At 31.8% G+C, this 13,378-nt stretch overlaps 2 protein-coding genes across 3 annotated transcripts; one reads left to right on the top strand and one right to left on the bottom strand.

Annotated features, from left to right (window-relative positions):
* Positions 1–6,598: 6,598 nt before the first annotated feature.
* Bm4603 (Uncharacterized protein) lies at positions 6,599–9,822 on the bottom strand (the record flags this gene model as incomplete). 2 transcript variants are annotated; one of them, XM_043075117.1, is made up of 8 exons in its annotated part: positions 6,599–6,839; positions 7,139–7,303; positions 7,748–7,907; positions 8,072–8,223; positions 8,480–8,663; positions 9,037–9,191; positions 9,419–9,555; positions 9,709–9,822. In XM_043075117.1, the coding sequence occupies 8 exons, from the start codon at positions 9,820–9,822 to the stop codon at positions 6,599–6,601; spliced, it is 1,308 nt and encodes a 435-aa protein (XP_042931051.1). The 2 variants fall into 2 exon arrangements, with proteins under 2 accessions (XP_042931051.1, XP_042931050.1); XM_043075116.1 differs by having other exon boundaries at positions 9,052–9,191.
* Positions 9,823–10,815: 993 nt separating this feature from the next.
* On the top strand, positions 10,816–12,676 carry Bm4403 (Uncharacterized protein; the record flags this gene model as incomplete). Its single annotated transcript, XM_001897847.1, has 6 exons — positions 10,816–10,895; positions 11,156–11,322; positions 11,676–11,835; positions 12,035–12,143; positions 12,267–12,448; positions 12,622–12,676. The coding sequence occupies 6 exons, from the start codon at positions 10,816–10,818 to the stop codon at positions 12,674–12,676; spliced, it is 753 nt and encodes a 250-aa protein (XP_001897882.1).
* Positions 12,677–13,378: the final 702 nt, after the last annotated feature.

The raw sequence follows: 13,378 nt of genomic DNA, 5'->3' as shown, positions 1-13,378 counted from the left end.
AAAAAGATTTTATTTCATTTTGATGTTAATTTTAAAATTTAAGAATTTGTTTTATTATACTTGTTCATATTTACTTTGATATTTTCGTTAGATTGGCGCCTTCTGATGATAAAATAATTTTGCTATCAAAATTAATCCCAACTTATGAACTATGCTGTAAATACTATAGTTTAGTTTATATCCGGGTAGGTTTGAAATCACTTTCGTTATGGCATACGTTATGGCATCTCAAAATAAATCTTAAAAAAATGATATATCGATTCCTTGGAATGATGATAGCTAACTATGCAATTGAAATGACGTATGAAAAGGAAACAACGCTGCTAATTAATCAAAAATATATTTCTCATTTTTTATTGAGTAATTTTTGTTCGGGAATTTTTCTATTCTTTCAAAAAATTCTGATGTTTCGGAAAAGAATTATAAAATCCCCAAATCATAACGATGTCTTTCAGTTGGAATGGTGATGGACGATGACTGCACTAGGCTTTCGTAGTCCGAAATGCAGCTTGAACAAGGATTTTGCTGCTTATCTGGGTATTTCTCATAAAAAAAGAAAATCATTACTACCACTTCTGCTACCGCTATTATAGTGATGACAATTAGAGAAACGAATAGTTACTAAAATGAATGGAAGAGTAGTGTCCATAAATAAGTAATTCAAATCAATTTAATTTAAATCACAATTTAAATTAATTTAGCGGGGAATGAAAACTAAATTTTAGCGAGGGATGAAGTTCACATTTGCAATATTCTCGAAAGACTGGCAATATGCATTAGGTTACCTACAACTCGAATTTTTCACATGAAATTATAATGATGATACTATTTCAGCGGTGAAAGAAATTAATTACTTTCATCAACACGCATTATAAAGTGTGAAGCGCTAATTCTGCTAGGAACTTGAAACTTTTCTCGAAATTCAAATTTGAAAAAATCCAATCCAACAAATAAATATTTCTTGGTGAAAAAAAAAAAATTAGAAAAGCAACCGGAACATATAACCTGAATCAAAAGATGAACGCGATAACAGTGGGAAGCAAATCTTAAGTATAGCAGTTGTTAAACAAATACATAACTTTATAACTTATTAATGCTGTCTCGAACCTCCAAATCATTTATAACAAATGTGTTGCAAATGTTTGCACTCAAATGCTTTATTGCATAAACTATTATCGAATGTTCCCAATCTGGTACTTATCATATTGAATGTCCATCTCTCCTTTTTTATAGAATAAGTCGTTCAATTAATATAGTAACAAAGCTATTCAACTTATCGTGGAATCAAATAAGGTCGCATCAGTTATGCTTGAATCTACAAACGATAAGTGCTCAAATACACTCAACAAATCGCCATAGGAAAAAGAAGGGAAGAAAAATACGAATCAATCACATGGACTATTCCGAATGCTGAATGAAGGAAAGGAAGCGACTCTCAAAGTAGTTACTCAGTGAAAAAAAAAGCCCTACTAAACTTTACTGTCAATCTTTCTCCTTTGTCCTCTATCTACTTTTAATGATAATCCCAGACAATGATGACAATTCTGGAGCAGCTTCAATCAGCAGTCCATTCACAAGCAATTCCGGAAATTCAAAAATTGAACCACTTGTACTCATGTCTCAAAGGAAATGCCTTAAAAGCAACATCTGGATAAGAAATAGCACTGAAAGTTATATGATAGCTGCTCAAACCTCATAAGATGCAAACAATTCTCAGCGGATAAGTTTTCCGCCGTTTCAAGATGTATTGATTTTGTAGTAAAACATGTAAAAAGAGCGATCCATTTTTTAACTACTCTGGTATTTGCTTTCATTGAAAGATGACTCAAGTAGTCTAAACCAATTTGTTCGAAGGTTCTGAATCGTTTCACTCAGATTACGACAGATTTGACATTGCTGGCAACTTAAATGCTTTAGCGTTCCAATTTGTTCGAAGGTTACACCTACATAAATACGCTTCACCTCAGCTCTTCCTGTCAGCACCAAAAATTTGCGTGTTAAGTATGAAAACACAAACAACCTATTGTTATTGATTGAATGGTTGTCTGGTAGCAATCCCATCCTCGCAGCGAGATTAATGATATAAAGAAACAGTGTGATAGTTAAGAGAGTTGATGGAAATTTAATGGTTGCGTCTTGTAATGAGTTCGGTCTAAAGAACTGACAATTGAAGATATGAAAGGTAGTTTAATAAATAAGTCCGAAGTTGAAAGAATTAATGTAAAATTGGAAATCCTAGCTCACTCTCTTTGGCAAGAAATCTCTGAACAAGAGAAACTCAAAGAACAATTGGGAAGCGAATTCAACGAAACTGTTAGACCGATACAAGAACTTGAAAGCGTAATAACACATTGGAGATTAATAAACATTTGTATAAGTATTGTTACGATATCATTGTATTAACTGCTCTTAAATTGAAATTCGGATTATCCCAATCCCTATTCTGTTCTTCACATAAAAGAAATCCAAATTAAAAAACTATTATTGTTCTTCTTATGGAATCATCACGAACTTATAAATGAAGTACCAGTTACTAAACTTTTTGCTATATATCTGAAAATCTCTCAGTCGAACTTTAACATTAAAAATTTCTCCCCTTCCCCCTCTGGGAATGCGTGAATTTTTATATCGCGAAACTTCAACTAGAATAATAAATAAATTTAAGTAAAGATTAATCATTTAAATTATAAATAGTTGTTGTCGTGAAAGACGAAATATTTAAATTATTATACCCAAAACTAACAAATTCCTCTTATCTATTTCCTAAATCCAATTTACATTTGCAAAATTCTTCTCACACTTGATGATTCAATTTCCGAATATTTTTACATTTGTAATTCAGCTATGCCTCATACTAATCTATTTCCTCCTTTCACACACTAAAACTAATCTTGTTTTTTCATCCATGAGAAATTCTTCCATCTAATTTCCATTCGTTAAATCAGTCTTATATATAAACCAACCAATCCTTCTATAACCATCATTTACTTTATGTTTTGGGTGGTTTGGGATGCGTCTAATACTTTATAATTTCGTATTATTTCACCATTTTTATATTATTGCATTTATATAGTTTACGCGTTTGTTAAACGGTGTAGCATCCGTACGATATGTATAAAGCGCTATTATTTCCTTCATGTTAAATAAAGGTTTAATTACCCAAGTTTGAGGTTTCACGACAGTTATTGACGGTGCTGCAAACCACACGTCTGATTTTTGATTCCTTAATTTCTCATATGTTTCCGTTTGTTAATTTTGTATAACTAAAACGATATGTTTATTTCCCAATTTGGTCTTGTCATAATTCTTATACTGTAAACTTTGATCATAATGTTTTGTTGTAAACACATCCAATTCTCAACATATATATATATAGTCTTCCCATTCGAAATTTCCTGAACTCCAGAGTATTACATGAGAGCAGAGAATATATGAATACGAAATATATTCTATGAACTCTTTGCAATACAATGTTTAAACCTTAAACTCCCTGTTTTCAATCTCTTATGTTTAGGCTGTAATTCGTTCATATAATATATATCCGACATTAATAAACATGAGAAGTCCCTTATCAAAACCAATTTTTCGTAACTTCTTTTTCTTCCCAAAACAACTGACAACAACGCGAATTATCCCCGTTTTTTATTTTTACTGCTCTGATTATTGGTACTGAACGTCATATAAGAATAAGAAACCATTAATCTTACTGCTGTTTCATAAAACTTAGTGTACTCAACGTCAAGTTATTTGATTCTACGGCAAACTCAACAGCTTTGCTACTATGTAATTGAACGGTTTATTCTACAATTAAGGTAAGCCTTTAAAATTCTTTTGTTTTCTTGATCCATAACAAACCTTCCAAGACAAAAAAAAAAAAGTCCACGACAGCAATAAGTAAGATTGGATTCTGGACAGGATTTACCAACATAAAGATGGCCAGTTGCTAAATTAAGACAATTCTTGGGAAAATTCAAAGCAGAAGCCACAAGGTTTCGTGAAACTAATAAATTGCAGAGCCGAATAGGTAATGCTTTGCTCTGAATAATATTGGAAAGTTTAAGAAGTAGATCCAGAAGAATAGAAAAAGCGCACTATGTACAGAGCAATATTAGCCAATCAACCACTACTTTCTTTAATCTGCATATAGGAGTGGTTTACAACAAAGCTCATGATTATAGTGAGTAAAAAGCTATCTCTAGCGCTGATCTTTACTCTTCATACAGTACAAGTTGGACTTTAGCATATATCAATTTCCCCTAAAACTCTTAGATATTGCAAGTAAATTTGGATTAGAACAAAAGACGTAGTTGAACAAAAAATTGACAACTGTTAACACGTTATGTTAACAGCCAAGTCAGAGCTTGCTATCAGGCTGGAAGATCTTGGGAATAAAATCAGAAACAATTTTTAACAATAAACACTGAACATATTCTAACAAACTGTAAAATTCCAGACAATACGGACAAATATTGAATAACGGATCTCCTAATTAAACATTTATCTAAGGACTATTCAAATAAGACAATCTTTAATCAGATTTAATACAAATTCATTTCGATATATCATATTCGGCTTCCCTGGCATGAAGAGCCAATCTTTTATTACTGTGAAAGAACAAAAGATAATTGAAAGTAAGCTGCAGAAGAAATTTTAGCTTTGACTATAGCGGTACCACAAGTATATAACTGCAGAACGAATGTGAATTCAAAAAGATTAGTAGAACTAGAAGAGTTTGTGCCATTTGCAATAAAAACCATTGAATGTCAAAATTATTCTAGTTACAAACAAAGAATGGAACAACCGAAGAGAAATAATGCCTGTCCAAATTATCTTCAATTAGGATACAACTGCAATAAAAGGAAACGCGTTTCTCTTCATACTAAATATAAGGGATCGGCAAAGGTTATCAATCCAATAATAAGTGGCAAAGTGCAGTCTTTGCTGCAAAACTTAAGCGATTTCATAATATGTCGAAACAATTTGTTCAAATGTCTAAGATGGAAATCTCTAGGCTAAATACTCTTATTTTAATAGGGTCCTAAGACCAACGATCTTCATTTAAATTTGTCAGCTAAAAATGTCACTATGTTTAATAAGAGGTCTTCTTCTGAAACCAACGTTCCTTATATAAAAAGTAAAGTCCTTTACCTGGGCCGATTGAGGCAGTCTTTATGGACAACGAGCGACTTGTCTCAGTACTTCTGCTACACCGAATTTCTTGATTTCTCGACTCTTCTTTACAACGGAATTTGTTATACTGTAGTCGGCAATACATATATAGAAGATATTTCTGTTTTCAGCGATTCATTCCAGATACGAATCAAGAGACATATCTAGAAGTATCAGATGCTAACAGTTATTCAACTCTGCCTGAAACGTATTCTTCCAATCAAAAGATAACAAATTTCTCACAACACCCATTTTTTCTCATTAGATCTGTATAATATGAAAATTATAGGATAATTTATGTTAATCGCTCCCATTTTAGACACGTATACGTATTCTATGTAAACGCCGACAGCAGGAAGCTTCTACTCTCACATGTATTATAACCATTAATAAATTTATCAAAATATCCCGTATTATTGGACAATATCAACATCTGCATCAAAAAGATCAAGAAAGAGATCCCTTCTGAAAAGACCATTAATCGTTATTGTTGGATAACCGAAATAATTTTAGCAAACTTGATGATTAATAATAACTTATAAAAAATTTAAATGAAGGTTCGCAATGTTTCATATACTTAATAAATTCTCAGCTAATCTAAACATTCATCTAAATGTTACAAAATAATTTGAACTCGATGACATATGAACAACTCTATGGTTGGATTCCCAATATGCATTGCAAGAGCATTCTCGAATATTACTAACTTTTATAAAGAATCGAGCAAAAAAAATCAGGAAAGCATAAATTTCGTTTCGAGGACCAACATATCTCAGAGGGAGACAAATCGGTCATAAAAGTAATTACTACTCAAATTCCAATCCAAGAATTAAAACTTACTGATGAAAATCGCTTTATTAAATGATTAAGTGACTAAGAAAGACTACCTGGATTCTCAAATTCATAAAATTAACTATAAAACAAAACCCCCTATGCATATGCATATAACCAATTTCAATTAAGGAAAATCAACTCATAAGCGAAGATTACAAAGTTGAAGAATGGATTTTAATTAGACAAACTTAAGCGGATGACTCAACCGAGAAGAAAATAGATAAATCTCCATTACAATAAAGAAAATTTTTGGAGATCAAAGAGTCGATTAAAAAATTAGAGTTGAAATAAAGCAATCTACCAAAGCACTATCGAGTTGCAAAACTTCTTATACAACAAAAACATGAAGAATTATATAATGACGGAATTACCCATACTTTATCAAAAATTAGACATAAGTTCTAGCCACTAAAAAGGAATAGAACAGAAATCAAACGAGTTATAAACAATTTTATGACATATAAATGATGGACTTCAAAATGTTTAGACTACCAATCAATCGCTCCAAACTACTTGCAAAAGTTGGATTGGATTCTCATCGACCAAAGAAATATTTAAAAGTTAAAAATTTGAAATGACAAGAACAGCAATGAAATTACCAATTCGGTTGGTACCGCGCAAGTGTACTATTAGGCTTAAACTGACACCAGCTTATATCCAGATTATCTTGAACGTAGGACATAGGATAGAATACGAAAATACTTCCAATTAATCCTAACATCAATAACCATACCCAAAATTTCAGCAAACCAAGTCGACAACATAAATGCCATTGCAAACAATAAGCCCAAATAACACTAGTCCAAAACAGAAGTACATCAAGAAATACTGTGCATCTGAAATAGAAGATAAATTTCAAAAAAACGAAAAGAATAAGAAATCATCCATTCAATGTCTTCATCTGAAAAACATAAGATTTCGGAGAATGAAATCTCTGACAGTTATTAACACTAAAAGTGCTAAATCATTCAAGGTATAACACGTTTCGATGACTGATACGCTCACTAAATCTAAAATTTCTCAGTTCTCTATAAATCATAAACTGTCTCAGCTCAATTTAATCGAAAAGACTAGTCGAGAAAAAAAAAAAAAGATCTCTATTTCTTTAAAGTAAATAATCATCAACACCATTAACCTCCACAACATCATTAGATCCAGACTGTCCTTACGACCATACTTAAGCCAACTGAAATGAGCAGGAATAAAAGTTTTGCGAATATTACCAACAAGAATTGCAAATGAAGTCATCATCTGTAAAATTTGCAGAAGAAGTTCAACTGCGCTGGAAATCGTTTTTTGCCTGAAAATTTAATAATATATAATGAAGATATACTTTCTGCAAAAGAATTGTGCAGATGTTTATGTACAATTAGCAAAGATAAAAAATTAAACTGAGTACAGAAATCAGCGAAGAAAAAATGACGATGGTTAATAGCCAGTAGTAAGATCTCTTTTATTTGTGAAAATGGAAGTGAGAGATAGTCCATTCCACAAAAAAAGGAAGTGAAGGTTGGGTGTAGTTATTTACAAAACCTAATTTCATCGAAGCATTGATGAGAAACAAAGAAAAAGATAAATCACTACGATATCCCAAATTTTAGTAACATCTAAGATATCCAAAACTCGCTTGGATTCAGAAGTCCAAAATAAGCTAAACCAATGAGCTAAACCAAGGAATAATATCAGACATAAACAAAGCATAATAAAATGAAATCCAAGAATACAAAAAAGCAAAAATTCTTACCTCAATTCGTATTTCGCAATGACGGCTAATTCAGCTCGCTTTTGAGCTCGCAGCCGTTTCTTCAACATTCTCCGATCTCGTTTCTGACGCAAGAGAATTTCTTTCGCACCAATAAGGTCTCTTTTATTTGTGAAATCAGGAGTGAGAACATCCATTTCATCTGGAATAAAAATATATAATAAAAAAAATGGCGAAGTACGAAAAAAGATAGATCATCATGACATCCCAAATTTCAGTAAGTATTTCATTTCGCTCGGATTCAGAAACCCAGAATGCGCTAAAGCAATGAAAACAACATTAGACATAAACAAAAATCCAAATTACCTTTGATACCTGATGAGTCACGTCCATCTTGCATAAGTGGTAGATACCGACGTATTCGACTAGCTAGTCCTATACGACTTTCGGCATTCGATATATTACCTGTTGCACCATTCTCCATTTCTACAGCATCATCTAAGGAATGCCTTTCTATTCTAAAAATAAAAAATAAAAAAAATAAAAAAATGTGAAAATAAATTTAAAAAATCTAAAAATAATGCAAACATAACAAATTATGAATAAGAGTATCCGAGTTTCTACAATATCATTGACTGATTACGAATGATTTAGATTCGGCACAAAACTTAGCTCAAAATACTGAAGTTTATGAAATAATTTTGAGAATCGAGAAATATTAGAAAAAAATGAAATTGTTAAGCATGCTATAAACTGAATAATAAAATGTTTCACCTGCAGTGAACACAATATCCGCAATGCTTGCAACTTTTTAAAGGATTTAGGATCATGTTACGAATAACAAATTGATTTCTGCGACCGCATATGGGTACATGCGCACCAGCTTCTCGATTCTGTTCTTGTGAATTTGCTGCTTGTTTCTTCAGACGAGGAGGTGGTACGAGTACTTCTATATGGGCTAAACATCAATTACAAATAAATGTTTGATTAATTTTTCGAAAAATTTGAAATCCATATTTGGCAATATTTTTTAAAGCTAATTTATGCAACAATTAATGTTCTTAAAGGAATGAGGTGGAAAGAAGACGAGGAAATGGAAGATGCTATTGTTTTTATAAGCGTTGTGAGGAAAACCTATTATTATTTAGTTTTATATTACCCTCAATAATTTCAGTGCTTCGCTTCTAATATTTTTCGATTCTGAAAATTATTTAACTTACCGTCATATCATGGCCACATTACACCGGGCTGTGTCCAATAAACCACATCTAGACTGATAAATTAGATTTAAGTTAAACAAAGAAAAAATAAAGGATGAACATTATAATCACATTGTCTCAACATACTGGAAGATGATGGTATCGCTCTACTCAGGAATATCTGTTTCATGCATTTACATTCTTCATCTGGCATCACTCCAGCCAAATTCAATGCACTGTTAATTTCTATATTTTGAGAACTCAGTTCTTCCGGTTCCGTTCGTTCGCTAAACTTATTTCTTATAAAAACAATTTCAGTAGCTTTATAGATCAAAATACAACGCTACCCTTTTGATCCATCTTATATTATTAATAGTTCAAAATCGTATTTCCAAAGCGTGATGCAACAGAAAGTCTGAATTTTTTAAATCTTTGATCCAAGTAACTAGTGAAAATGCAATAGATCACCTTCCTCAACAATAATTAAAATGTTGAAATATTATAAAACACCAACATTTCCACAACATCGATGTCCTGATCATTATCATCTGAATCCTGCTCTTTTTGTTCTCCATCAGATATATTTGTTCCATTATTAGACTTTTGTTTTCTCTTCGATTTAATTTTTCCATATTCAAGCACATAAATTTCCTGAAGCAGTCTTGCTGGCTGAACAATGTCTGTGAAATCTGAATGTAATATTTGATTTGAACTTCTGAAAATTTTGAAAAATCAACTATAAAAAATATCATTATTGTCTAAAAACTTTTTGGAAAATCTTAATTCGAAATCAAAAAATTTCACCTTATACGTGCTATTCCAGTAAACAGTAATTCGTTTACGGATTAAATTGCACCAAACAATCAAATAATTCCTAGCTCGAAGTGGTTTAAAACATATGCACAGGATTAGATGCATCCAAAACCATAACAAATCATAGCTTTTCCATAAAACAAAATACACACAATTTACATATATAGACGTAAACCAATTGAAATGTGCCAAAAATGCCAAGGTAAAACGGTATCCGCACCAGAACAAAAAGCAATGCCAACGCATCCTTTTACTCTCAAGTACCAAACATATGATCCTTATGATAAATACATCCGTATATTCGTATTTGAAATAGTTCTTATGGTATGCATTTGTGCGCAAATATAAGGGAAGTCATTAGAGCGCGTCGATGCACAAACCTAAATATAGTGAACTGCACAAGTTAAATATAATCGCGTAATGAATAAATAATGAGCAATTTAGATTATAAGCTATAATGTCTAAATCAGTAACACCATACACAGTAATATAGAGTAATTATAAACGATACATAATTAATCATACTTGAGACAAAAAACCATTAACAAAGCAACAAGCAAATGTTTTTGATATATTTTATGATTCAGAGCTTTAATAAATTCATGAATGACTAAATCACACATTCATTACTTTCCAACATTTACTGTTCTCGGATTTAGCAAATTATTATTACTCAAACGTATATACGCACTTGAAAGTAATTTTATACAACTTCTCATTTTAATGTCACAGCAAATCTTATTTACTTAATTGTTAGTTATATGTCAATTATTTGTCAAATAAGATTTGACATGATATTAGAGTGAGAAACTGTATAAAATAACTTACTAATTATTCTAAGACACTTCTTCAACATCAACCCATCCAATAAACAAGCTCTCATGGTATAAGTGAAAATTAAAAACCTTGATCACCAAATACCAGATGAATTAAAAACACCCAAACACAGTCAACATATTTCTGTAGTCGGTGGCGAGACTGCTTCGAACACTCTTCTGAAGATGGAATGAACTATTCTGGGATGAAGTATGAATGATGTTATTATCCTCGTAGGAAACTTCTAGGGATTACAATTTTTCACGTACACTAACTGACGCAATGAGCACGTTTAACCCAGTCGATCTCTGGAAGCACTCTTTGTTAAATAGTAAAGTATCATCTGCGGGATCTGACGTCAAGTAAGTAATATTCTACTACGTTTTCATTATATTAATAGGTATGGGTGCTTAATGTGGATGACCCATCACTTCACGTGATTTTATACTCATGAAAGCATTTTCGTCTTTCTTACTCGGGAAAAATAGGGAATGAAATGTGAAATTAGACGAATATCGATATATCGATGACAGTTGTAAACAAATGCTTTCATGAGTTTAATGTGATAAGGAATTGAACAAATGGCTAGTTTACTAATCCATTTTCGACTGGTCATTTTCAGTACAACGCCATTGTTCCTTACGTCGCCTATAATTTCATCGTTTTCGGGTGATGCAAACTATTTGCGAAAAGTTTTCAAAGCATGGCCGATTAAATTGGAAAAAAAAGCTGTGTTTTGGCCAGCACATGCTACGTTTATAGCTTGCGGTACTGCTGGCGTTATAATTGGTAAACTTTTGATTTAAAAATTGTATCTGAAACATAAGCAGTTCTTAAGTATTATGCAATATGGCTTATAGAACTTTCGGTCAGTACTTTATATTATTTATGTTCACATGTTCACTACTTTCTGTGGGTGAAAACTTCATTAGAATCTCCACAACATAGTGAAGTTAAGAGATTCTAAGAGATCATTAATCCTAAAAGATTTAGTATTCCAGTTTTTCAGTCGTTAATGTGTTTCTTGAATCATTTCTTGCTATTGATGTGGTATTTATGTTTTCTTAACCACTTTGACAGCTTTGCTCACTGAAGAAACTGAAGTGGTTTGCTGAAAGATTAATGTACAATATGGGTTTCAGGAATTCGTGTCAATTCTTATACTTTTCTTGGAAATGCAAATCATTCGTACTTCAAAAGTTTGCGAAAGTGTCCAAGACTGACCTGGTTGATTGCTCTCTACAGTTCTGGCCTTTTTTATTTTGGTATTAATGAAAATACTGTTTCTAGATATTTGTACAGGTGCAAATTAAACTCATATAAACCACGTAGGGAAGTACTGTTTTCTTAGAAGTTTGTGGGCAAAGAGAATATAAAAAGGCTGCTATAAAAGAAAATTTTGAATGAATGCTTATTTAGCACTGAAAACAACCGTAAATATAAAAGAACTTATTTCACCAGTTACTATTTCTTTCCAAATTTGAATAAATTTATGTTTCAGTCATGGCGATCTTTGCAACACATGTCTAGTTTTGGGCAGCATAACAACTGCATTGTTAGGTGGACTCTGTTTCCCAATGCTTTCAACACCCTATTTGACTGCAGCTGCAGTAAGTCCTTTCTTCTTTCCGTCCTTGTTTCGATTATTTTTAGGCTTTTCCGTGCATATTCTATATTTATTAGCAAATTTTTGATAGCAGTGAATGTTCTGAAGTATTGTTATTATATTCTAGGCTATACTTCAAGGAGATGATAATGCAATACCGAAACTAAGGAAAACTAACAACTGGCTGAGTTATTTATTTCGATGGAAAGTAGGTGTTAATGCCTGTCGAGGAATTCTATTACCAATAACCCTTGGATTGAGTGCCGTTTCTGGTATTTCCATGTATATTAGGCTCTGGGGCAGACAGAGGTAACATTTTTATTAGTTACCTTCCAAGTTGTTTATACACATTTAGATGGAATGACCAGATATAGCAAAATTTGGATAACTCATGACACTAGAAAGAAGCCTTTTATTGCTGATAATTTTATTCTTAAATCTCCGTGATAAAACCTCTTGGTCAAGAATAAGAATGGTTTTAGGATTATGGATACACTTTCTGTGGAGCCAGGATTTGTTGCAGAAGTAGATGAATAATATTCTATGGATATATATTTGGTCAAGTGTGTCCAATTTAGGATTTAACTTTTGAAGTTTCCTTGTGTGATATATGTCATCAGTTCTGATAATAGATGAAAAAACTTCATCTATTTCATCCGCAGATTATATAGAGAAGTACCAATACACAGTTTAAATTAGCTCGGTTTGTTTTGTAAATGGATAGTTTTAGTCGGATTCTTTGTTAATTAGTTATTTACGAAATTCTCTTTCTGTATATTTATAGTCTTTTTTCGGTGAAGTATGCATTCTAAGTGTAGTCCGATGAATGCTAAATGCAAATGTATTAAATTACTCACATTTTAGAAAACCAGGGTGATCTAGGAGTACTCAAATTATGTCTAAAAGTAAATATTGAGTAGTGGGAAATTTTTGCAAACTGTGAATGTTTGATTTTTCAATATCATTTAGGAAAAAAACTTGATTGCTGTAATACGGGACGTTAAGAAATCACCTCAGTTTAAATCAGTTATATCTAGAAGTTGAAGTCCTAAATTTACAGCAATAAATTGTTAATGCTTAAAAAGAATTTGTGCAAAAAATGTGCTAGAAATTCTTTCAATTTCTTTTTTAATCTCACTTTATTTCAGTTTTAAATTGATATAATTTTGTTTGTTCAGTTCTCCTGTAATATGTGTACGTTATTGCTTATTTCTCATTTGCTCATATTTTCGCAAAGAA

The sequence above is a fragment of the Brugia malayi genome (genome assembly GCF_000002995.4).
Source record: "Brugia malayi strain FR3 genome assembly, contig: Bm_v4_ChrX_scaffold_001, whole genome shotgun sequence".
Lineage (NCBI taxonomy): Eukaryota > Metazoa > Nematoda > Chromadorea > Rhabditida > Onchocercidae > Brugia > Brugia malayi.
This window is presented reverse-complemented; position numbering and strand designations above follow the sequence as displayed.